The 24669-nt window shown below is 35.7% G+C and overlaps 1 protein-coding gene across 1 annotated transcript; it reads right to left on the bottom strand.

Annotated features, from left to right (window-relative positions):
• Window positions 1-4610: 4610 nt before the first annotated feature.
• Window positions 4611-24627, bottom strand: LOC129756664 (uncharacterized). Its single transcript, XM_055753591.1, has 2 exons — window positions 24483-24627; window positions 4611-6264 (listed from the first exon to the last, which is right to left on the bottom strand). The coding sequence occupies exons 1-2, from the start codon at window positions 24525-24527 to the stop codon at window positions 4702-4704; spliced, it is 1608 nt and encodes a 535-aa protein (XP_055609566.1). The 5' UTR covers window positions 24528-24627; the 3' UTR covers window positions 4611-4701.
• Between the last annotated feature and the right edge of the window lie 42 nt (window positions 24628-24669).

Below are 24669 nucleotides of genomic sequence, written 5' to 3'. Positions count from 1 at the left end.
GTCTTCTAGGGTGGAAGCTGCGGTGGGTGTGCGTACCTGTGGCTGATGGTCGGGTTAAATACTTGTCGGGATTGCTATTTGGCGGTTCGGGTCGTAAATTTAGCCCATTTGGGTCTCCACCTACCTACTATTGCACCACTTTTTTCCACTTCACTACCCTGAGCTATCCTTTGGTTTCACCTAACACGGACTAAAGCGAAAAGAGGGATTTTAAGATAGAAATATCTGGTCGCGGAATCACACTCTGACTTTTGGTTACCTTTCGAATTTAATCAAAGAAAAACTACTTGATCCTGACTCTACTAATCGTCGGACGTAAGTGAGCTTGGAGTCTCAACCGTCCGCTGATCGACCTGATCTAGCTTGACTTCGCAACCGGAACTACCCGATACGAACGAGTCTAATCGCGAAGTCAAACAATTACATCCCACTTCGCGAATTCTTCGAGTAGTCCTCGTCTTCCCCTTCTGGACCCGAAAATAGAGGCCCAACTTTTGCTTAGCCAAAATAAGTGCACATAAGCCCCCGAAAGAGGTCATTCACCTGACGCCAAAATAGGAAAGTGGTCGGTGGCCTACAGAAGATAGCATCTAGAGTCACGTGTTTGCCGCCAGAATTGTGTCGGTCACTCAGATGTGTTATTAATGATTGATGATTGTTCGTTTGGAGTGGTGCTTCAAATGATATTGAGTGTTTGTTTCGTTCTTTTCCTTGATTGTTTTGATTAGGGCAAAATTGTTATTGGAATGTTTGAAAATGTTGTTTTGTTGTTATTGAATTTATATTAGGCTTATTATTAATGTTGAAAGAATTTGATTGCATCGATTGATTGAATTTATGTAAAGGTAGAAAAATAAAGATTAATATAGCTTTGACTTCATGTACCCGTTACACAGTGGACCAGCGATTACCGTCTTACCACGCTAACCACTCGACCACGGAGACGTACCCTTCTTTTTGAATTCATAAGTTTTATAGTCACAAAAATATCGACGAATTTCGGAGATATTTTGTTTTTTCATTAAGGAGCATTTGACATTAATTATTTAGTTTTTAAAAGTCTTCTTGACCTACTCAAAAGTCTGATTACTATTCTGGGGTTCTTTTTAAAAAAAACCGTTTTTAAAATGCGTAAAAAAAGGTAACTTGTTCCAACGAGCTATATCTGTAGTAAAGAAAACATGTTTGCCAGCAACTTAATATATCTATGTGTAAATCATTTTTAGCTGTCTCATTTAGGTAAAACCCTTCTTCGAATATCCGTTTCATAAATCAATCATCTAATCACTAGGTGGTTAGACCAAGTGGAGCGTGATCTGGCGAATGTGAGATGTCCAAGAAATTTGAAAACGGTTACCATGGACCGAGTGAATTTTAGGAAATCTGTGTCAAGTTATGTCGTGAAACGAAATGCTATGAAAAAAAAAATTAGCATTGGCATAAGAAGTTCTTTCGTTTATAATTCTTTTTTTTCTAAAAGGATCTCTTTTTTTTTGTTTCGATTATAGTCGTTTTAGCATCTTTAACCCTTCGTTTCATAAAGTAACAAACTTGCAACAATTAATTAAAACTGTTCCAAATTTCGCATTTAGCATAAAAGTCTAATTTTTTTTTCAATGGAAATAACATTTCTAACTTCAAGACCACGTCCAATTAGAAAAAAATGACTTTCAGTGTTTATAGGTACAAAAAAAGACCAACTTGAATCTGAAAAATATGGAATGTGGAAAAAGCCTTATTTTTCAAATTTTTGGCCTAGTCTAATTCACATTGAGAAATTTTTTTCGACTCAAAAAAAATATTTTCGTATTCTCACTAAAGTAATTCACATAATAAACACAAATTGAGGATATTTTTTTTTATTTTTTCTCTGATATAATGGATTTTCAATAATTGTTGCAAATTTGCAACATCATGCAACGGTAGCACCCTAGCTAAGTATATGGGTTCCATAGCGTGTTTCCGAAACTTGCAGCGTTTAAACAGTGTGTTTGTTTCCTGGTGAAAGTGTTCTCGTTACAAATGATTTTTTATCATGTTAAGGTCGTGTTAAGAGGCGGGTGGAGTGGGGAGGGGGGTTATTCCCCCCCCCCCCCCTCTCAGCTCGTGAGGGCCACCGAGGTAAAGAAATTAAATGTTAGCATAAAATCGTTATCAAAATCCACAAACTTTGTTAAAAGTTCAAAATTTATCAAATCGAAAACTAAGACGGGCCCGAAATATAAACTAACTCAAGATTTACCGTAGGTATGTAATACACATTTTATTGATTTTTTTCCACGCCCGATGGTATAACAAATACATATTTTTAATATAAAAAAGTCAGATGTTCATAATTTAGTAAAGAAGCATACACAAATTTTCAAGAGTTCCAAAATATTGAACGGGAAAACATACATTGGGGATAACAGTTTAAAACGCTTTATATAAAGTGACATACGAGGCCCTAAGCCAAAAGGGTCTAAGTGCCTCAAAACTTTTTTCGAGAAAACGCGCTACAAAGTTTTTTTTCTCGTTTTACATATATTTTGCATAAAGTTGTAGTTTTCGTACAATCGCAATTGTATGAGAAAAATTTCTATAAATCTGAAAATATAATCAAATATAGTTGAAAGTTTGAAAAAATTGACATTATAAACTCAAAATTTACCATTTAATTTTTATAAGACACTCATAAAAATATGTTGAATTTTTTAATCTTTTGATCTAATAAACTGCATCAAGAACTGCAATCAAGAAAAAATATCGAACAAGTTGTTGATGAAAAGAATTTTTTTTCACTTTTATGAGGTAAATTTTAAGTTTCACTGTATTGAAACTGTAAATTTTCAATAATCTTATCTTAATCCTTTATTATTAAACTCAAGTACGGGGCTTGATCCAAAGAGTTTTAAAATCTTATTACATATAACGAATACATTTTTTTTTATTTGTCGATTTGAAAGTTCAGAAATATCTACCTACATTCGATATCCGAGGTTTGAAGTATTGTTGTGCTTGTTTTCATAGAGACACAATGAATGATTTGATTGAAAAAAACAATGCTCATTATTTTTTCTAAAGTATGATCGGCTTCTCAAAATGAATCGACGAGAAATGCTCTTAATTAAGATTATTAAATCATTTTCAAATTTGAGTAAAAATAATTGTTCTTTTCAAAATCATTGACTGACAGGTTAGATGTATTTCATCCTATATCTGACTATATAATAAGAATGTTCAATCAATTGCCAGCTGGCCAGGTGTTTACACGGATGCCGGAATACCCATAATTAAACTAGCCCACCTGATTGACTTTTTCTTCCAAAATATACCTACATCAAAACACGCAACACATTCACTCCATAACAGTTAATACGACGCCATGGGGTCCGGGTATGATGTACGCTGCATTGGAGATTTGTCAAACTTAATAATCGAAGAATGCATGTGCATGTGCACTTACTTAGGCAGAAACTGCGGTGAATCCGTGCACCCATGGTGGATTAACAACAAACATAACTACTCCCAGCTAAATTCTAAACTCTCACGGTGTCCAAAAATCTAGATTTACGAAGTTTTTATGATAAAACTATGATTAGTACAAAAGAAATTATGAGTCAGCATATATTTCTAATTGTCTTTTGTGAAGAACAAAAAGGTATAACCGTTTCATGTTGTTGCAAATTTGCAACAATTAATATTTTTGCTAAATAACCGAAATATGTGAAAATAAAAATTTTTCATTATTTTTCCCTTCATGTACTCATCACTGCGCACTATTGAGAATTTTTTCGAGAAAAAATAAAAAATCATGAAATGAAGGGTAAAGGCATTCGTGCCTTTATATCAACGTTCCAGTTGGCAGACAGTTGTTGAAAAACTCATCCGCTACAACTGATGTTTACTCTTGTGCTCGAACACGCGGACATCCGCTCAGGGAGCAATAGACATACCAACTGAGCACAAGCCCGGAAACTTCTTTCCCACCGAGATTTACTCTTTGTGTTATTAGTCCTAGGTTGTTAAAAGTTACATTATCTCGCGCCTAACACATTAAATAAAACAAAAAATAAAATTAAAAATGTAAAAAATTAGTTCTCGGCATAAATAAATTTTGAACGCGATATAATTTTTTTCTTTTCAAGCTTTCACCAGACGTGCCGAGAACAGTTGAGTCCATTACCAGGAGGCTCAATTTTGTGATTTTTGGTGTGGGGTGTATGGCTAACCATTTTATTATAAAAAATTAGACTTTAGAATAAAAAGTTGATAATGCAGAGCCGACTATCACATAGAATGTATGTTAATAAACATTTAAGTAATTCTGAAAGATTACAAATAAATAATTATTTAGTAGCAAGCAGCCGAATTCTACGAGTGTTACGATTTCAGTATTCTGTATTCAGTATTCGCGTTTTCCAGAGCAAAGTAAATGCAACCACACTTTAAACCCTAACAGCGCTTTCTAATCAATTACAAAATGTCAATCCTTTTCTCTTCCCTTCATATTTCGGAAGGCCAAAATTGCTCAGAACGGTTCTTCAAACATTTTCAACCTGTTCTAGTGTCATGGATGTGATAACAATATTGATTACTACCTGAGCATAAAACATCGACTAGTATGTGTGTACATGTATTCGTAAAAGTCTTGGGCGAATTAGCAGCAACTCAGTCAGTACTGACCTCCACTTTGATCGAAACAATAATGGAATACTAATGCTACTGGAACAACAATTGTAACTGGTTGAATGCACCCCAGGTAAATCCTGCTATTGAACCCAACACTTCAAGAATTAATATTCCAACCGTCTCTACGCCGGCCATGTTCATTCGTTTTGCGGATGAAATATAGCTAGCACGACTAGGGACGTTGTTATCGATGATTTCCTCGCCATTTCCGATGCTCCCGGAGCTGCGGGCCATTTCATCCATGCTGCCAGTGTCATCCCTTTCATTGTTGATTGTACGAATGCCGACATAATCATCAGTATCATCATCACCACCAGCATCATCACTGCTATCATCATCACGATCAACATTGGTAAAATAATTGTTATTTCCTTCTTTTCGGGTGCTACTGTTTGGGATTGAATTCCCATTGTCAGTAGATGCGTTCTTCCCATTAATTACCAGTCGAGCATATTTGTTGAATGCATTCTGGAGGGCAAGTCTTGCCCGATGTCTGCTGTTTGAATTGAGCGACAATAAATTATGCGATAGTCTGGATAAGGGCAACGGTTCAGGAAAATTAATTTCTTCCCCAGGTTGCGTCATGGAAGATTTTATGTGAGTACCAGAAGTTGCATCACTTTCAGAAAAATTACTTGCTCTGAGCCGACCGCTCCGAGCAACGATCAGCCGGAGATAAGGCACTATAGCTCCGAAGGCTTCTATTGTTCTATTTCGCAATTGAATCCGGTTTTCATTTAACTGCTGCGATATGCTCTCGATTCTTTTCACTACAAATGCTCTGCTCGGTCGAGAAGTTGTGCTAGCAATACCAATAGAAGTAAGATATGAATCTGAAGTAGGGTTACTGTTTAACTGGAAAGCCGTCGTACTCTTAGTATTTGCCTCTACAGAAGATGGAATATCGAAATCGTCCTTCGGTGCGCTCTCGTTCACCAGTTTTTTGTCATCAATCAGTCGGTAATTGGCTTCTAATGAGATTGAACCGTTATTAGTGCTAACCGGAACATCCTTTTTTTGCGATACTTCATTTGCTTCGGGCAGCTGATAATTTCCGCTTTTTTTAAGACTTCTATGATCCGCTTCTAATTTTGCCAGACTATTGTTCCGATCAACTGATTCTGGTTTTCTGTCGTTGTCTTCAGAATCATTTTTTAATCGATGCTCTCTAACCTGTTGCTGACGATAAAGAGGGGTCAGAAAACGTTGGAAAGCATTTGTGATTCGCTCACGTGCTGATCCAATTATGTTGCCAATTATTTCCGAATACAATTCTACATTGTTGCTCTTATTACGTAGCTCAGCCGTACCACGACCGAACGGTGAAGGTAAGGAATTTTCATCACTTGTGAGTTCTCGCTCCGTTGTCCCCGACGGCATTGTCATCAATAATCCCGTTTGTTCAGTGGAAGAAGAATTCATACTATCGTCTGTAAGATTCCCGATGTATTTATCAGCTCGAGAGTCTGCCTTGGGCTGTGAACGGAAATCGCTAACATGGGATTGTGGGTCATCCTGCATAGATGACGATAGTGATGTTGCAGCTTGTAATAAGAAGTTACCAAGAAAAGCCTTCGCTGATGATTGGTGAATCTACAAAGATAAAAAAAGAACTTTTTTGAATAGTTTATTCAAATGAACTAACAAAAATATTGAAGACCCATTCCAGCGTGACGTCACAACGTTTGCAAAACAATTTTTGGATGTATTGTTTGTAGATTTTACAGTTCATATCGCACATTGAAGAAAAATTTCCCCTAAGTTCAGAATTTAATTTGTTACAATTTCAAATCAAACGTATTTTTATTGAACAAATAGTTATCGAAATATAAGCAAAAGAAATGGTGACGTCACAACGCGCCTCTTTTTCCACTTTTCTGTTTTTTTTTACAAAACCGCATTTTTCTGCTCTCCTTTTCGGGCAAATTTTATGAAAATTTCAAAAAAGTACCGTTTCATTACAAACAACAAATCGCTGTTTTTGGTTTTTTTTTTTTTAATTTTGATGGATATTTATTTTAGAGCGACTCAGTTTCGTGACGTCACAACGCGCCATTTTTTTTTAACAGGGTTTTGCAAAGCGTCGTGATGTCACGAAATTTTATGATCAGCTACATGGAATAAATCAAAATATAATCCTAAAATTAATGCTTAATTTACTAAAAATGCTCAAAAACTCAACAAATAAGGTGATTTGGTGATGAAATCGATCCATTTATACCCAAAAAAAAATAATAAGGGAATTTAATCTAAATGGCTCATACAGTGAGGGGCAAAATAAAGTGTCCAAATTATTTTTTTTCAATTTCTTTTATTTTTCTGGTTAAAATTCAACGAAAACACATCGTGATCATTTTTAAAATATTGTTTATTATGTTCTTTTCAATTTTTGTTAATGTTGCGCTGGAAAAAAAAGAAAGTTTTTCTGATAGATAAAAAACAGTAAATATTCCAAAAAAAAACAGGGGCAAAATAAAGTGTCCAGATCAGTACAGCTTCAAATAATTCAAACTGAAGGCAAACAAGAACGATTTAATAATGGGTATGGCCTCCTTCAGCCTTCAACACCTCCTGCAAGCGCTTCGGCACACTTTCAACAAGGTTGTGCAAGTGTTGTGGGTCGAGTTCCTCCCACGCATGCTCCATGGCATCAAAATAAGTATTTTTAATTTGTCACACCAGCCTTATCAATCAGAGCATCGAGGATGGCCCACAGATTTTCGATGGGGTTCAGATCAGGACTTTGTGAAGGCCATTCAAGGGGTTTGATGTGGCAGGAACGGGAAAATGACGTCATCAGATTGGCCGTATGCTTCGGATCGTTATTCTGCTGTAAAACGAAGCGCTCTCCGAGGCCCGTCTTGATGAAGGATACCTCGAGGTTTTCCGGCAGGATATTGCAATATGACTCAGCTGTCATGATTCCGTCAATTTTTACCAAATTGCTCACCCCACCCCAAGAAAAGCACCCCCACACCATCACGTTACTTCCTCCGTTGCTCCATGCTCGATACCAATCGAAAACGCTTACTGAAGAAGATAGTAAGTTGCTATCGAAATACCGGTATCTGAACTTTTCATTTACCGTGGTTGAATTAAAAGGAATCTTTCGATTGCTTTGGTTCAGAGGAAAACATTGTTGTGGGCCGACGAATCCAAATTTGAACTATTCAACCGGAAGAAGCGGGATCATATGTGGCGCAAGTCGGGTGAGGAGCTCCAAGACCGCCATATCCAAGGAACAGTCAAGCACGGAGGAAGTAACGTGATGGTGTGGGGGTGCTTTTCTTGGGGTGGGGTGGTAAAAATTTGGTAAAAATGGATGGAACCATGACAGCTGAGTCATATTGCAATGTCCAGCCGGAAAACCTCGAGGTATCCCTCATCAAGACGGGCCTCGGAGAGCGCTTCGTTTTACAGCAGAATAACGATCCGAAGCAATCTGATGAGGTCATTTTCCCGTTCCTGCCACATCAAACCCCTTGAATGGCCTTCACAAAGTCCTGATCTGAACCCCATCGAAAATCTGTGGGCCATCCTCGATGCTCTGATTGATAAGACTGGTGTGACAAATAAAAGTACTTATTTTGATGCCCTGGAGCATGCGTGGGAGGAACTCGACCAACAACACTTGCACAACCTTGTTGAAAATGTGCCGAAGCGCTTGCAGGAGGTGTTGAAGGCTGAAGGAGGCCATTGTGTGGATGCGATACACCCCTGCTGTGACATAAACATGACATCGAACCCTGCAACATATTCCTCATACGACACACGCATACTAATGGACCAAACAGACCACGAGAGCGACATTCGACCGAACTCGTCCTCTTTCGCATTCTAGATGCCGGACGGACCAGACGTGCTTTTCCCACGGTAAGTTAAGCCGCTGCAGACAAAGGTGCTACCTGCACATTTGGCGATTCCTGCCAGGAGCTTGCTTTATTGCAAGCAACTGGAGAGGACCAACAAAAAAAATGGATTCCTTGTTTTTGAAAGAAAAATGAAGCAAATCTCTTACTATTCAGGAATGCGTAGACGGGAGTCCGCATGGCAAAAATGGCGTCGACGGGAGTCCGCATAATGTTTTAATTTTTTTTCTCTTACGAAAGTGGCATCAATGAGAATTTGTTTCATCGCAGCATGCATCGACGGGAGTCCGCGTGATTCATTTTTGTGTGCGTCGACGGGAGTCCGCATGATTTGCTACAGTGTGCGTCGACGGGAGTCCGCGTGATAAATTGTCATGTGCGTCGACGGGAGTCCGCATGGTTTCTAGAGTGTGCGTCGACGGGAGTCCACGTGGTTTATTTTAGTGTGCGTCGACGGGAGTCCGCATGATTCCCAATTATGCGCCAACGGGAGTTCGCATGATTTTCTAAAGTGTGCGTTGACGGGAGTCTGCGTGATTTATTTTTGTGTGCGTCGACGGGAGTCCGCGTGATAAATTGTCGTGTGCGTCGACGGGAGTCCGCATGGTTTCTAGAGTGTGCGTCGACGGGAGTCCACGTGGTTTATTTTAGTGTGCGTCGACGGGAGTCCGCATGATTCCCAATTATGCGCCAACGGGAGTTCGCATGATTTTCTAAAGTGTGCGTTGACGGGAGTCTGCGTGATTTATTTTTGTGTGCGTCGACGGGAGTCCGCGTGATAAATTGTCGTGTGCGTCGACGGGAGTCCGCATGGTTTTCTAATGTGTGTGTGTGACGGGAGTCCGTGTGATTTATTTTTGTGTGCGTCGACGGGAGTCCGCATGATTTCCAAAGTGTGCGTCGACGGGAGTCCGCATGGTTTTCTAAAGTGTGCGTTGACGGGAGTCCGCGTGATTCATTTTTGTGTGCGTCGACGGGAGTCCGCATGACTTGCTACCGTGTGCGTCGACGGGAGTCCGCATGATTTGCTACAGTGTGCGTCGACGGGAGTCCGCATGATTTGTTGCAGTGTGCGTCGACGAGAGTCCGCGTGATAAATTGTCATGTGCGTCGACGGGAGTTCGCATGGTTTTCTAAAGTGTGCGTTGACGGGAGTCCGCGTGATTCATTTTTGTGTGCGTCGACGGGAGTCCGCATGACTTGCTGCCGTGTGCGTCGACGGGAGTCCGCATGATTTGCTACAGTGTGCGTCGACGGGAGTCCGCATGATTTGTTGCAGTGTACGTCGACGGGAGTCCGCGTGATAAATTGTCATGTGCGTCGACGGGAGTTCGCATGGGTTTCTAAAGTGTGCGTTGACGGGAGTTCGCGTGATTTATTTTTGTGTGCTTCGACGGGAGACCGCGTGATAAATTGTCGTGTGCGTCGACGGGAGTCCGCATGGTTTCCAAAGTGTGCGTCGGTGGGAGTCCGCATGGTTTTCTGAAGTGTGCGTTGACGGGAGTCCGCGTGGTTAATTGCCATATGTGTTGACGGAATTCACGGTTTGTTGCCACATTCGTTAATGGAAATTCACAAAATTTGCTGCGGTGTTAATTGACAGGAGCATGACGAATTAATTATTATGTTCTGAGTTTACTTCACCGCCCGAATAGACTTGCACCGTGAAAAAAACCATGAAGTTTGTAATCACAGTACCATGAATTTGGTGGTTTACACCATGACTTTTACGATCCACGATACCGTGAATACACATTGAAGTTCATAGTTTATGACCATAATTTTCATCGTTTTGACGAAAATTACCATGAAAAAGGGGTATTGTTATGCAGCGTGACCATGAAAAAATTGGCGATTTTCCATACATTGGGAAGCTCAAAAATATAAAGTTCATGGTTCATTCATGTTCCAGTTTTTCACAGTAAAACCATGAAAATCTGATGATTTACATTGTTCGCCCACTGAAATAAAAATTGTTGCTCTTGGTGGGTTTTTTGTTGTTGTTTTTGATAATGTCATCATTGTTAGGTTATAGATGAAAAACAAATTAATTCATTTATATTATTTATTAAAATGATCTTAAAAAATCATTCAGCAAAATACACAACTTGTACAAATTTATTTTTCACTGAACATAATGTTTTTAATTCCATTAAAACTCACTTTTTTCCGCTGACATCCGGATCTGCCTCCAGCGGGATTCCTCGGGGATCTGCCACAATCTTATCGTATTTTCCTGGAAAAAAAAACCTTTCATGAGATTCAAGCAACTTAAATTTAATCATCATTCGTACTTACCATCATTGATAATGCTCTTCGGATAAATTTTGCAGGACATTTTATCCAACACCAAACACGTACGTAAAGTCCCAGCTATCTAGGTAATACATACAGTGAAATATTATGTATTAACCATATATTTCATGGTTATCGCCATATTAACGGTAATTTCACAATATAACACAAATTTTACTTTTTGAAGGGATTGAGATTTTACATTGTTTTTCATTGTCAAGACGAAAACCATTGTTATTACAATGTAGAACCATGGTCTTGGTCTATTCGGGCGGTGTGATTGCACTTTTTTTTTCTCTTTCCCATGTGAGTTGAAGTTTTCGGAATGAAGTAAAAAGCGCCCCCGATTTTCACATAGAAGAAACATTCGCATATTTGGAGAAAAATTTAGTTAAACAATTCTTAAGTGACGGAAAATTTAAGCTGTTAGGTAAAGAGAGAGAGGATGCACGTCGGGGAGCGTGTTGGATCATTGAACGATCCAACAAGCTGAAGGGTGAAACAAGATTCGACCCTCAGCGGTATTTCGTTCTTGAAGAAGCTAACGGCAATCTCACACTTAGTAATGATGGAGCCATTCTTAAACGTCATGTTTCTCAGACGAAGAAAGTAGGAGAATGGTGTAAGAAGGAAGAAAACGAAACTAAGATACGTGACCGTGGAACCGTAGAAGAACGCCCAGTGAGACAGAGAACATCGCCATTATATCTGAAAGACTTCGTTAGAAGTTGGGTAGCCTGCCTGTCTCCACGTTACAAAGGACTGAGTAACCTTAACTACTCAAACCCCTGTTGTATACAAGTTCTATCTTTACCAGCAAACACAGACCCCCATTACAAGAAGTGTCAGTGACCCCTCTTAACCATGCTTTAATGGAATAGTAGATAAATCAGAAATCACAGAATACATGCAATAGATAATACACACTCAAATGAAACCTTGTATTTTTCATGGGAGGAAAAGGGAGATGTGTGGATGCGATACACCCCTGCTGTGACATAAACATGACATCGAACCCTGCAACATATTCCTCATACGACACACGCATACTAATGGACCAAACAGACCACGAGAGCGACATTCGACCGAACTCGTCCTCTTTCGCATTCTAGATGCCGGACGGACCAGACGTGCTTTTCCCACGGTAAGTTAAGCCGCTGCAGACAAAGGTGCTACCTGCACAGCCATACCCATTATTAAATCGTTCTTGTTTGCCTTCAGTTTGAATTATTTGAAGCTGTACTGATCTGGACACTTTATTTTGCCCCTGTTTTTTTTTTTTGGAATATTTACTGTTTTTTATCTATCAGAAAAACTTTCTTTTTTTTCCAGCGCAACATTAACAAAAATTGAAAATAACATAATAAACAATATTTTAAAAATGATTACGATGTGTTTTCGTTGAATTTTAACCAGAAAAATAAAAGAAATTGAAAAAAATAATTTGGACACTTTATTTTGCCCCTCACTGTATAAGCAGATAAGGTTTGCAACACTGCGCACATCAATTTTAGTCGAAATTTATTTGTACGATAATGGAAATATATTAAAAAAAAACTTATGCTAGGAAATGTTTATTTGTGAAACGTTGAAATATGTTTCTGATTCTCTTCAACATTTAATTGCAAAGGAAAGGAAAAATAAATGATTATTAGAAAGTTAGTTAATGGACACTGCCTGAATCAGCCGACTTATGAAAAGCTAAAATAGATCTCAGGCCTAGCACAAAGTCTAGTACTAAATTTTGGGGGATCGAACCAGGGAAATAGATGGTGCAATGAGCCTCAAATTTGTATGGAATTATGAGATTTTTTTTTTTAGAAAAACATGAACATCCAGATTTTCACCAATTTCTGAAGTCCCTATCGGGTGATTTGTTCTCATTATACATCCAAGGACGCATTTCGATAACGGTTATGGTAAAAAAAACATATTGAATTTCAAAAATAAACTTCTGATGGGTTATATAGGTACCTGTTTTGAAGCTTAATACCTGTTTTATGATAACTCTAATCGAAATACGTTCATCAGATGAAATATTGTTAAAATTTAAGCTTTAAAACAATGAAATTCGGTTAATAAAGACCAAGATTATTGGTAAAAATCTGTTTAATAGGTTTTTTCTGTTCATCCCGAATAAATTCCGCTCAATTCTATACAAACTTAAGGTTTTTTGCGCGACCCCTTTTCGTAGTACTTTCATATTTGAATTTTGTTATTCACTTCAAAGTCTCTTCGTGGGATTTGATGTGAATACGGGTTCGATTTGGATTTTCTAGCAATATTCTATGAGGTGAAAGTTTTAATAAAAGACACTTTTTTTAAATAATTTTATGAGACATTTAAAGTTTTATGAATTTGTACGAAAGAAAATGTTTATTTATAAAATTTTCCATGATCAAAGTTTTTTTAATCTCATTGCATTTATTCCATAGATACTTAGTTATTTTGTTTGAAAATAATATTAGCATATAATAGAAGCTATTAGCGCGCTTTTTCATTCTTATATAGAAAAACTTAAACTTATTGTATTTTTTTTAAACCTCAGATAACTACCTGCAAGATTTTTATTGAAATCAGAGATAACTTCCTACTGTATAATTCACAAATATTCTTTAAAAAAATCGATGACGATTTTATATTTTTTATTGATTGTTTATTCTCGAATCAAGTGTTCAACAAGCGCAAATTTAAATTTTTTTTATTTAAGACGATTTAAAATAACCGCGTTTATGCGAAAAGAATCTGATTCTTAATTTTATTAAAAACTCCATAATTGAACGAATTCATCTATTGAAGCGCATTGTTATGTGAAACTTGTTTTGAAGAAATATTATAATAGTGTTGAAGTAAGAAGTCGTGGACGTTTCCGAAAAAAAGGAAATCAAATTTCGTGACGTCACAACGTATTCTTTACCAGGGTGCAACTCACAACCTCCTGAACCAATTTTCAATCTAAACATTGCATTAAATTCCTCCCAAAAAGTTGGAAGAGATTTCCAATTTTCGACAATATGTGACATTTCTGTAAAACATGAATTGAAAAACAGTCGAATTTTCATGACGTCACAACGCTCAAAAATCGATACCTTTATCACCGATTCTAGAGCGTGAAGTAAAGTGAAGCTGCTGTGATTATTTTTAATCTAATATCATGCTTCAAAGACGGCTTTTCAACAATCATTTTGCAATAATTTTTTATATATAGCTCGGTTTTTGACAAAGTTATGTTTCAAATAAAGAATAATTGTTAAAATCAGTTTATTTTCGTACTAAAATTTTTAAATTTCAACGTCAACATACTCAATTCCGAAAAAAGGTAACTGAAATGCTTTTGATGGAAAATGCAGCTCAAGAAATAAACTTTCAAATGCTGGGAAAATTATTTTTGAATAATTAAAAATGAAAATCGGTTCTTCAGTTGAGGCGCGCTTGGAATGGGTCTGATCTTTTTTTTCCCTATAAGTCAGTATATAAATAGTTGGGCAAACATAAAAGAAACCTTCATCCTTCTGGAGCATGATATGGTGCTTCTGAGCAATAAATTATCTCTTTAAATTTTTAGTTTTTTGGCATACCTTTGTGATTTGTTGCTTTCATTATTCAAAAAGCACAATTCGCAGCTCGATATTCTTTTTTTTTCAGATTTGAACTTTCATCATTTATGTGTTAAACCAAATTTGAAAACTTTTTTTTTTCAACCTATATTTGTCAATAACCTGTGGTTACTAGCCTTCCGTTTCAGCGATCGAAGTGTCGCTCCACAAAACTGGTTAACGAGTCTCTCTGCCTTCAACACTTTCTTGAGCTTATGTATGAAAACACCTTCCATACATCCTTAGATTGAAGATTTGATTTGGTTTAAACTCTCTGATACAACCACGAGGTTGGGCTGGAACAGCTTTATTGGAATACTCTAGGGTTTTAACAGCTGCTCCGAGCATTTTGACTAATTCGAGGGATTTATTCCGAACTAGCTGACCCGTTGTGCTTTGCTACACCTTCCGAAGATAAATGTCATTTGTAAAAATTTATTCAAATTTAGATTTAAGAGAACATTTTTTTAAAACAAACCTCATCATACTTCAGAACCAACAACTTTGAAATGAGAGCTGCAGCTTTGAATTGCACTTCAAAGATAGTATATATTTTTTACTGAAACTTGATCGCTAAACTCATTTTTACAGATCTGAAATTTGTACTCTGTACCCAAAAAACCTATGGTAACCTATGGGTAAATAAGGTCCCTTCTTTGAAGAGCTCTCTATCTTAAATTTACATGGGAGCTCCCCCATCTTTTCCAATTTTGTCCCCCACTGTTTGAAGAAGGTAGGCAAATTTAACCGGCTCGAGTTTACATAAATTGGAATTTATTGCAAATTGCACTTTGTGGAGATAGAATTATTTAAACCGATGAATAGCGTGAATCGAGACAGTTTTTTGAGAAGATTCCTAATATTCTGTATTATGAGCACTTCCAGCTCCTGATAAGCTTTAGATGGGGTATTTTTTGGAGTTGAAAAAATAAGCTATAGAAATTTGAAAAAAAAGAGGAAAAGGATTTTTAATAGCCATTTTCAAACAGCTTTTTTCACCATCCTCGCCTACGAAGCAGTTTGAATATTTATCTTTTTTGCGCCAAAATTATGTTTAAAAAAATGTTTTGCCATATTCCAAACTCGTGGACATGAGACATTATAGCTTGAAGTTACCTCAAACAGCACTTATTATGGTAATGAAAAATATATTAAATTAGTTATGTATAAAATACAGTGCAATTTTTTTTTTAATAAATTTACAACGGCAAAAAATATAAATATCAAAAAAATATCAATTCGACGTTTGCCCTTACCCCACCGTGGGAGGAGGGAATATTGTTTTTAACATTTAAGGGTTTACTGAAAATTTCTCATAAAAATTTTGTGTCCAGTTGAATATCAAATCTAAAGTCTCGCTTTTCAAAAACGAAGCGGATCAAAAGTCTCTTTCATGCAGCCATGTAACACAAAAACACTTTTCATGTTAACTAAGTACTTGAATTGGAATGTAAGCAAAAAGTACGATGGTCAGGTTTTTTCAGAATTATTTAAAATAAAAGATCCCATTTTCATTTCTAAATTCGTTTCAGTTGTGTATTTGGGCCGAACTAACGATTTCTAGAAGAAAACATAATTTTTAATTTTTTTTTAAACAGAAAAAGTTGAACGTTTGAACATGTTCTAATGTTCCTTGAATGAAAAGTCGAATGCTACCTACATTAACACGAACTAAATACGGAAGTATTTTTGCTCATCTTTCAATTTGTTTTGATTCGATTGATAAAATACCAATCCGTGTCATATCTAGGCGTCATTTATTAACACGTGCAATGGATCGATGGAAAAAGCTAATTTTCCGAGTGGAGTCGCTACTAGTGCTCAGAGCTGTCAAACCTCATGATCTAAGTAGCATAGAAAATACAGAAATATCAACAAAACATGACACTGTGTTGCACTATGAGAGATCACGTGGACAAAAATCGAAAAAAAATTATCTAAATATTTCATGAAAGTCGATACTTTGTTAAGGAAAAGCTCAAATTTCAGAACTCTTCCATTTTTAAGATATTGAAAAATGAAGAAAAACTTCACTATGTTAGAAGGAAAAGAACTAAAAAGCAAATTTTGATCACCGATAACAAAGATCTTCTGCGAATAATATATTGTTGTAAACGTAAATCTTTATAAAGTGGCTTCAGAGTCACTAATAAGGTAAAGCGTGAGAAAACGAGGAAATCAGAAAGTTTTCAGACGAGATCATTTAAGTCCGGCTGATTTTTTGCAAGTTTTGCGTGGATATTCTAACAAGTTCTGAAGAGTTCAGTTACGATCTGAAGATTTGGAGCTTTTCGAGAATTTCACCATTGTCAGTTTCTGGACCTATAAGACTGATCAGATTTTCAGCTCATCCGTCTTTGATTTTGAAACTTGTCACCTTAATGGGTCACCTTTATTGTCCTAACTATTCAAACATGTTTTTTTTTTTCACAAATCAGATCTGACTAGGAGTGTTTAGGCAGCAACCGACAGGATAGGGGCCTGAGTTCTGTACAAATACATGCAAGATTTTTACCCTTTGTAATGAACATTTATGACACATTCAAATTGATATTTTGAAATGTTAACCTAAAACCAAAAAAAAAAAAAGATAGTCAAATTGTTGAAAACATTTTGCATATATTTTTGTCCGCTTGCTTGTATGACAATCTCTCATAGTGCGTTACCACAGTTACCATAGTTACCGCAAGATTTGTTTTATTTTCATAATAAACAAGAACGAACGCAAAGGATAAGCATGAAGTAAACATGAAAAGATAGGCTGGCAGATTTTATGAAGTTTTAATTTATGTTGAAGTTCGTTTTTTTTCTCAACAAATTAAAAATAGCTATATGGTCGAGCGATTTTATGTGCGTGCTCGTCTGAGAGGATTGGGTGTAAGCGGAGCAAAAAACGATGGAATTCTATACTATGCATTCCCGCAATTTTCCAGCACGTTTTCGGCCCTAGCCATTCTTTTTAAACCGGGGAAAACCGTGCATTCAATCCAAATTAATCCAATATTTAAACAAGATAATAAAAATAGGAAAAAATCTTGTGAACCTTTATTGTATCGTCGAAGCACATAAAATTGTGTTAAATAATTTTAAATTTTTTTTTATTAATTTTGATGAAAATAATTATAAAAAATCGTTTTTGGATCCAAATTCAAAACTTATCTTCACTCAATTTGATTTTTTTTGGTAAATTTAGCAAATTTTGTGAATACATCCGTACTTTTCGGAATCGCCTCTATATTTTCCTTGAATATCTGGATACGCCCGGATAAAACCGGGAAATCTGGAATGCTTGTTCTATGAGTTCTAAAAACCGTGGACGCTATTGAAAAAAAAACTAATCTTTTTCATCCCATTGAAGTAATTCAAACGTTCTTTTTATTCAACAGTTGTGGAATAAAATTTTCAGGCCATTTATTTGCTGATTATACTAGGATTTAATTTACAGTTTAATTTATCAAAAATCTTAATGATTTCATGTCACCCTAACCTGATTTTGCTTTAGCACCGCCATCTGTTAAAAATAAAAAGGTTTTATACTAAAATGATAGATGGCAGATTTTATCTATCTAGCGGAAAACTACGCAGAAGGCGCTTAAATCGATCCATTAAGCAAGAAAAAAACACATCTAGATTGCATATCACCCCCACGTGCATAAGAAACATAGGTACTTGGTTGAGAAACAGGCGCCTGATTGTTAAATTTATCCAGCGATCAATGAACAGTATGCTTCGGTTACTATCCACTTGCGACGACGACGTTTGCCTGACTATAGAGACGAAAACAAACCCCTCAAATAAAAGAAAAATGGATGCCATGACTTTTCAAAGAATGTCAATCTGGGTCTCATCTAGGCGTCATTCATAACCATGTGCTGTACAAATGAGCTAGGAATCAAGTAGAAAAAAAAATCACATCAAGGCTTCATATCGCAACCCCTTGCATTGAAAATATTCTTGGTTGAGAAATACGCGCCAAAATATTCCCACTGATCAGTATGCTATGCCTTTGCGACGTTGGCTCACGACGACGCCTCGGCCTTGGAGACGAAAAACAAACCGCCCAAAGGAAGAAAAAAATTCGAGAAAATGGATGTCATGACTTTAATTTGTTTCGAAAAACTACAAATTTTGTATGGAAGCCCCCCCTCCCTTAAGTCGGATGGAGTTTTGACTATTACAGAAACCATCCCCGGCCTCAAAAACCCTCAGATGCCAATTTTGACGATGATCGGTTCAGTAGTTTCCGAGTCTATAGGGAACAGACAGACAGACAAACATTCATTTTTATATATATAGATGACAATTCGTAGACATTAAAGTTCAGAGTAGACTATTGTGTCTGTAATTTGTCTTTTATTTTAACTTTCATTAGGATCAATATGGGATCTGTAGATTTACAATAAATAAAAATAAAACCTAGATAAAAGCTAACCGATTTTAAACAAAGGTTAACAACGGTCACATCATGCATCAATCTGTTCAGAGGTTTATCAAATATTTTTTTCCCATTAGACATGATATGAATACGACATAAAAAAGTATTGCAGTATTGCAAACAAAAAGTAGCTATACTTATGCTACTCATTGCAAAACTCAATACTTAATCATCCATCATATTTATCCAATCCGTGCAGAAGAAAATCTTCTATTTGCAACTGTCTGTATAAATAACCAAACCACGTATCAAATTTTGCTGGTTTCCAAAAAATGGATTGCAGGACGTTTGTAGCTATTTTTTTACTGGAAATCTAAGCAAATAGGTATTTACTGTGTTGTGATATAAATGCATTGATTTGAGACTATGTGTGGGAAACGCGTTAGTATTAGGTGATATTTAAAAAAATATCAATTGTTCTCCTATGAGACATAGTTTACTCTCTGGAGCCACCATTATTCTAACACATTCTTTTAGACGTCATCTGCTTCTAAGACGTCATCTGCTAAAAGTTTTCATAGCTTTGGAGGTAAAAAAAATATTACACCAAGGGAGATTCCACTATACATGTATGAATGTTGGTTATCCACCATGGGTGCACGGTTTAACCGCAGTAGGTATTCCGGCATTCGTGATATACCTGGCCAGCTTGCAATTGATTGAACATTCTTATATAGTGTTTTCGTTTATTGGCAGTGGCAACCTAGTTACCCACGAGTTTTACCCTAACTGCTGTTATTATGTTCGGTTATTAATTCAGAAGTCCACTAGTTTTGCCCGAGATTTGAACCTCAAGCAGGCGGTTGCACCCCGTAAAAGTTGTCAGTGTTGGGGGTAAACATAAGGGTGAGTATAGCGACCATATATTTGCATCGTCCCGTGGAGAAAAACGAAAACGGCAATAGTATAGTCTGTTAAGAGGAAACCCACCTTTCGTGTCAGCCACCTATGGGAATCGAAACAAAAAGTTTTTCTTGCCGATACCGGGAGTTGAACCCAGTTCGTCTGGAATACCAAAACTAGACTAGAGATACCAATGTGCCTGAGCGGCTATTGAACAATCTCATCGCGCTCTGCTCATGCTGCGTAGAGTTTTTGAAAACTTAATTGAACGGCTGAAAATGTGCATCGCTCGTCAAGGTCGTCACCTGAACGATATCATTTTTAAAACTAAATAAAAAATAAATTGCATTGTATTTAGATTTCACAAATAAAAACCTTTTGCAATAATCTTGTACGATTTTTATACAGTTAATCGATTAAATCAGGAAGTCCACTCTGCCCCACCCTGTATAAACTGTGAAATGAAGATGAACAAGTCTCCTTTAACTTTTAAAATATCACTTTTACTGTCCCACGAAAATGCTTCTAATTTATCAGCGGAATCAAGTACCTTTCTAATGTTTGAGAAGCATATAACTTTGAAATTACACACTGTCAGAAAATGCAAAAGACAGCGAGTTTCCAAAAAGATATGATGAAAACAGGCAAATGGAATCAAGTCTCCTCATTCCCTTCAACTGTCTTGTAGTTTTGCAATTAAAAAAGATCAATGAAGTCCAACCGTGGATTTAGACAACCTACAAAGAAGAATAAGGAGTTTAACCAATCTTTGTTTAGTAGACGATGGAAACAAAAAACTTTTTTTTCTCTCCTTTAAGAAAAATCTGTAACATATGTTAAAAAATGCGTAAAATTTTAGCTGCATCCCACTTGCACTTATACACAAATATCACACAACCTTGCAGCACTTCCATTGCCTTTTCTTCAAAAAATGAGTACTGCTAGATTTAAAGTTCAATAATTAGAGCTATGGAGTTTTACTGGTCTAATAGCAAAAGCACTCTGATTTGCGAAATTTCAAGAAAATATGGACAGTGAAAGCTGTGACTCTTCCAGAAATCATCAAAAAATACTAAATAAATTGAAAACAGTTATGACGCGTCGTTATCATTGAATATCATTTGTCGTTTGTTTTGATTTTGACTCTCTGGAGCCACCCTTTAATAAGCTATTTCAATGAGCGATGAAATCGAAAAGTTATTCTTTCTCTATTTCAGAAAAAAAAAACACGTAAGATCTGTCAAAAGTTGGATGAAATTTTAGCTGCATCCCACTTGCACTAATGCAAAACCATCACCCAAATTCGGCAGCGCTTCCATCGCCTCTAATGCTTTGGAGCTAGTTCACTCGAGTTGGGAAAAAGTGGTAGAAATTTTGACACTTTTAGTACATTTTGAAAACTTTACCGCATGCAAAAGCATTTTCAAGATCTCCGGCCTTCAAGTTTTTTTTTTACAACTCTTGTTCTATTTTCGCATGCTGTGATGCCAGGCGCGGATCTAGAGATTGCTTCTAGGGGGGGTGATTTAGTAAATTTTCCAAAATAAGGGCCAAAATTTTTTAAGTGACAGGAAAAAATAAGAACTATGACAGGAAAAATGTTGATGCTAAAGATGAAAAGAATTCAGCAATGTTGAAGACAATTTCAAAAAAAAAAGATTGTTCAAAGAACTCTATAAATCTGTTTGTGGCTGGCTTAGTCTTTGGCAAAACGCAGAAAAATGTTTTTTTTTTCACTGGTATGAAGTCAAATTTACGTTTATTTATCTAGTTGGGAATATAGAATGACCATTTGTTTATTTTTATCAGATAAGAAATCCATATGCAATTTAATTTTCAAAATCGTACTTTATTTATTTTCAGTCAAAATTAAATCTGTTGATATGATTTCAACTCACTCAAATGAGCATCTCTGGTTTCATGGTTAAAACAACGTCTTAATAATTTTGAAACTATTCCAATATTCGGGTAAAAAAGCCATTTACATAAGTTTCAATTATATTTATTCGAAATATATTCTCTTTTGAGTTCCAATTTTAAACCGTATGTCGCTTCATTGCTTATCGAAACCCGTCAATGTATTTCTTATTTTTCACTTGAAGTTACAATGAAATATCAATTTAAAGACGTGAATCAAAAAACAATCTTAAACAGTTTGGCGACAGATTTGAAAACAATGCATGAATAAAAAAAACTTACAAAAATTATAACCTGTTTTAGACTTATAGTTTCTTATATCAAATAGTAATGTGTTGATCTGGGGTACAATCTTGGGTAGACTGTATTTTAATTGGTGTTTGTTTTTTAACGGCAAATCCACCCAAGCTTTCAATGACAAACGAGTTTTATGCGATACTCAGAACAAGGCATAGAATAAAATTCGTTTGTCATTAAAAGCTTGGACTGATTGGCCGTAAAAAAACAAACATTTAATAGTAATTTATGAAAATATGCCCTACTAATAAACGGTTAGCATAATTTGTACAATGAAAGCTTCAGTTACAATGTAGAAACTTATTTTTAGATATGGTTAAAATATTTATTGATATGGATTTTGAGCATCAAATAAGTTTGCTTTAAGAAAATATTTAATTTCTCACAAAAGAATTCATATCGATAAAAATGAATCAAACATTAAAAGATAAAATAAGAGATTAAAAATTTGTTACTAGCTTGATCCAAATCGAAAATTTTAGTTTGAAATTTGGCTTTTGAGAAGACTGAGATAAATAGTTTCTAATACATTAACAAAATATGAAATTCCCTGCAGATTTTTTTATTTTGAAATTTCAAGTCTCTTTATCAGTTAATATTTTATATATTTAAAAAACAGCTCCATAAGTGAAATCATGTGGATAATTTGATTTTGCATTATACGAAAATTGTAAAATGAACTCGAAATCTCCTTTAAATTTGAAATTTTTTGCTGAGTTGTGACATTGATTCAAAAAATTGAATAGTAAAATTGAATCAACAATTTTGCGATCTTCTACGGTTTTAATCATCTCCAACGAAATACTTTCTTGATATTTTTATATTGGTTTAAAAAAATATTTACGGCCTGAATATGAATCTGAATTTAGAATGTTGATTCTGCCTCTGAATTTTGTAACTTAAATTCAATATTTGAATTATAAATCTGTTTCCGAGTTTCAACATTACTTCTAAAATGTAAAAACGCGATTTCTAAATCTTGATTCCAGATCAGAACTTTTAATACAGTTAATTGCATTACTTAACGTTCATAAAAAAATGTACCAAGAACTGAAATTTGTTTCGTAGCCTTCAATCATAAATTCAAATTCTGATATTTTGAGGATTCGATCTGAGCTCACTAATTCAATTATTTGATCTGAATCCGATAATTGAATCTGAATTGAAATACGAAAATTTTAATGATGACCCTAAATTTGTTTGATACTCTTTTTCATTTCCATCTAAGAAACACTTTCTTTGAATCATGCACCAAACAATTCAGAATATTCTCATAGCGATGAGAATGAGAGTGAGAAGTTTCACTCCAAAATGCACAAAAATCTGATGTCATGCTTAAGGAAATTCCTTAAAGAGTGAGGTACAAGCTTTATCCCTTTCGCACGCCCGACGCCAACACGAAGTTATACACGCGCATAATTCAAGAATATTTTCAAGCAGCATCTGAATTCTTATGCACGCGGCGTAAAAATGGTAATTTCAATGTTAAGATATTTTGACACATGAAAAAGTTATATTTCATCTAAATTGAGTTAAAAAAATGGTGACCATTTTACTTATGATTTATTTTTTCCGCTTGGGGGGGGTGATCACCCCCATCACCCCCCCCGTAGATCCGCGCATGTGTGATGCAAATCTCATACGGCAGAAATAGAAAAAGGACGATGACTATTAAAACAATACTGTTCACTATTTGTTCAAACTTTTAATGCAGAATGTTCAATTTACTTTTAATCTATCCAATAACTATGAAAAAGACACGATTCCAACAGTAACGGAGGTTTGGAAATTTTCTATTTTCAACTACGATGTCGAGTTGATGTGCATCTTTTTAAATTGCAAATTTCATGTAAACTAGCCGGCTCTAGACAAAAAACTCTACATTGAAAGAATCCTTACATTCGAAACAACCAGTTGGGAAAAGAAACGGCGGTTAAAATGAAGAAAAAAGGGTTCATTTACAAAAAACTTAAATTCTGACTCAAAACGCTACCTGGGGTTAGTGTGGTTGGCTTTATACAGATTTGATATTTTTTTTAAGCTACAGGAGACTTAATCCTTTACTAAAGGAGACACGACATGGGTTGGTGTCGAATAAATGTTTAATCAGTCAATACAAATAACCCTGTTTTCTAGAAAGTTGACGAATCGAGAGTACAATATATTATGTATGTTGCCGTTATTTACAGTTCTCTGTATTAATTTATATATTTGACCCATTCCAGCGTGACGTCACAACCTTTGGAAAACAGTTTTTTGATATATAGTTTGTTAATTTTACAGTTCATTGGAAAAATTATACGTCTAAGTTCAGATTTCGATTTTTTTTCAAATTTTAATTAAAATTTATTTTAGAGCGATTCAGATTCGTGACTTCACAACGTAACATTTTTCAAGACGGTTTCGCAAAGCGTTGTGACGTCACGAAATTTTATTGTCAGCTACATGAAATAAATCAAAGTATTTATAATCATGTTTATAAACAGCAGAACTATTGAACAAGTTTAACTGCAGAATCAGAAAATTATTTTAAGAATTATTAAAAGAATAAATATTTACCGAAATCAAAATTACGATGCAAAACGATTTGTTAATATCCATCATTTAATCGTAACGTCCACATTAATAAACTATCACTTTTACACTTCCTCTAATGCGTTTAATCAATTACACTTCTCGTTGCAAGAAATGGAAAGTTATTTCTTCCAATCGTCAAATCATACTGAATTTGAATCTGAACAGTTGG

This window comes from Uranotaenia lowii, chromosome 3, assembly GCF_029784155.1.
Source record: "Uranotaenia lowii strain MFRU-FL chromosome 3, ASM2978415v1, whole genome shotgun sequence".
Taxonomy (NCBI): Eukaryota; Metazoa; Arthropoda; class Insecta; order Diptera; family Culicidae; genus Uranotaenia; species Uranotaenia lowii.
The sequence above is the reverse complement of the archived record's forward strand: the minus strand, read 5'-3'. Positions and strand labels throughout refer to the sequence as shown.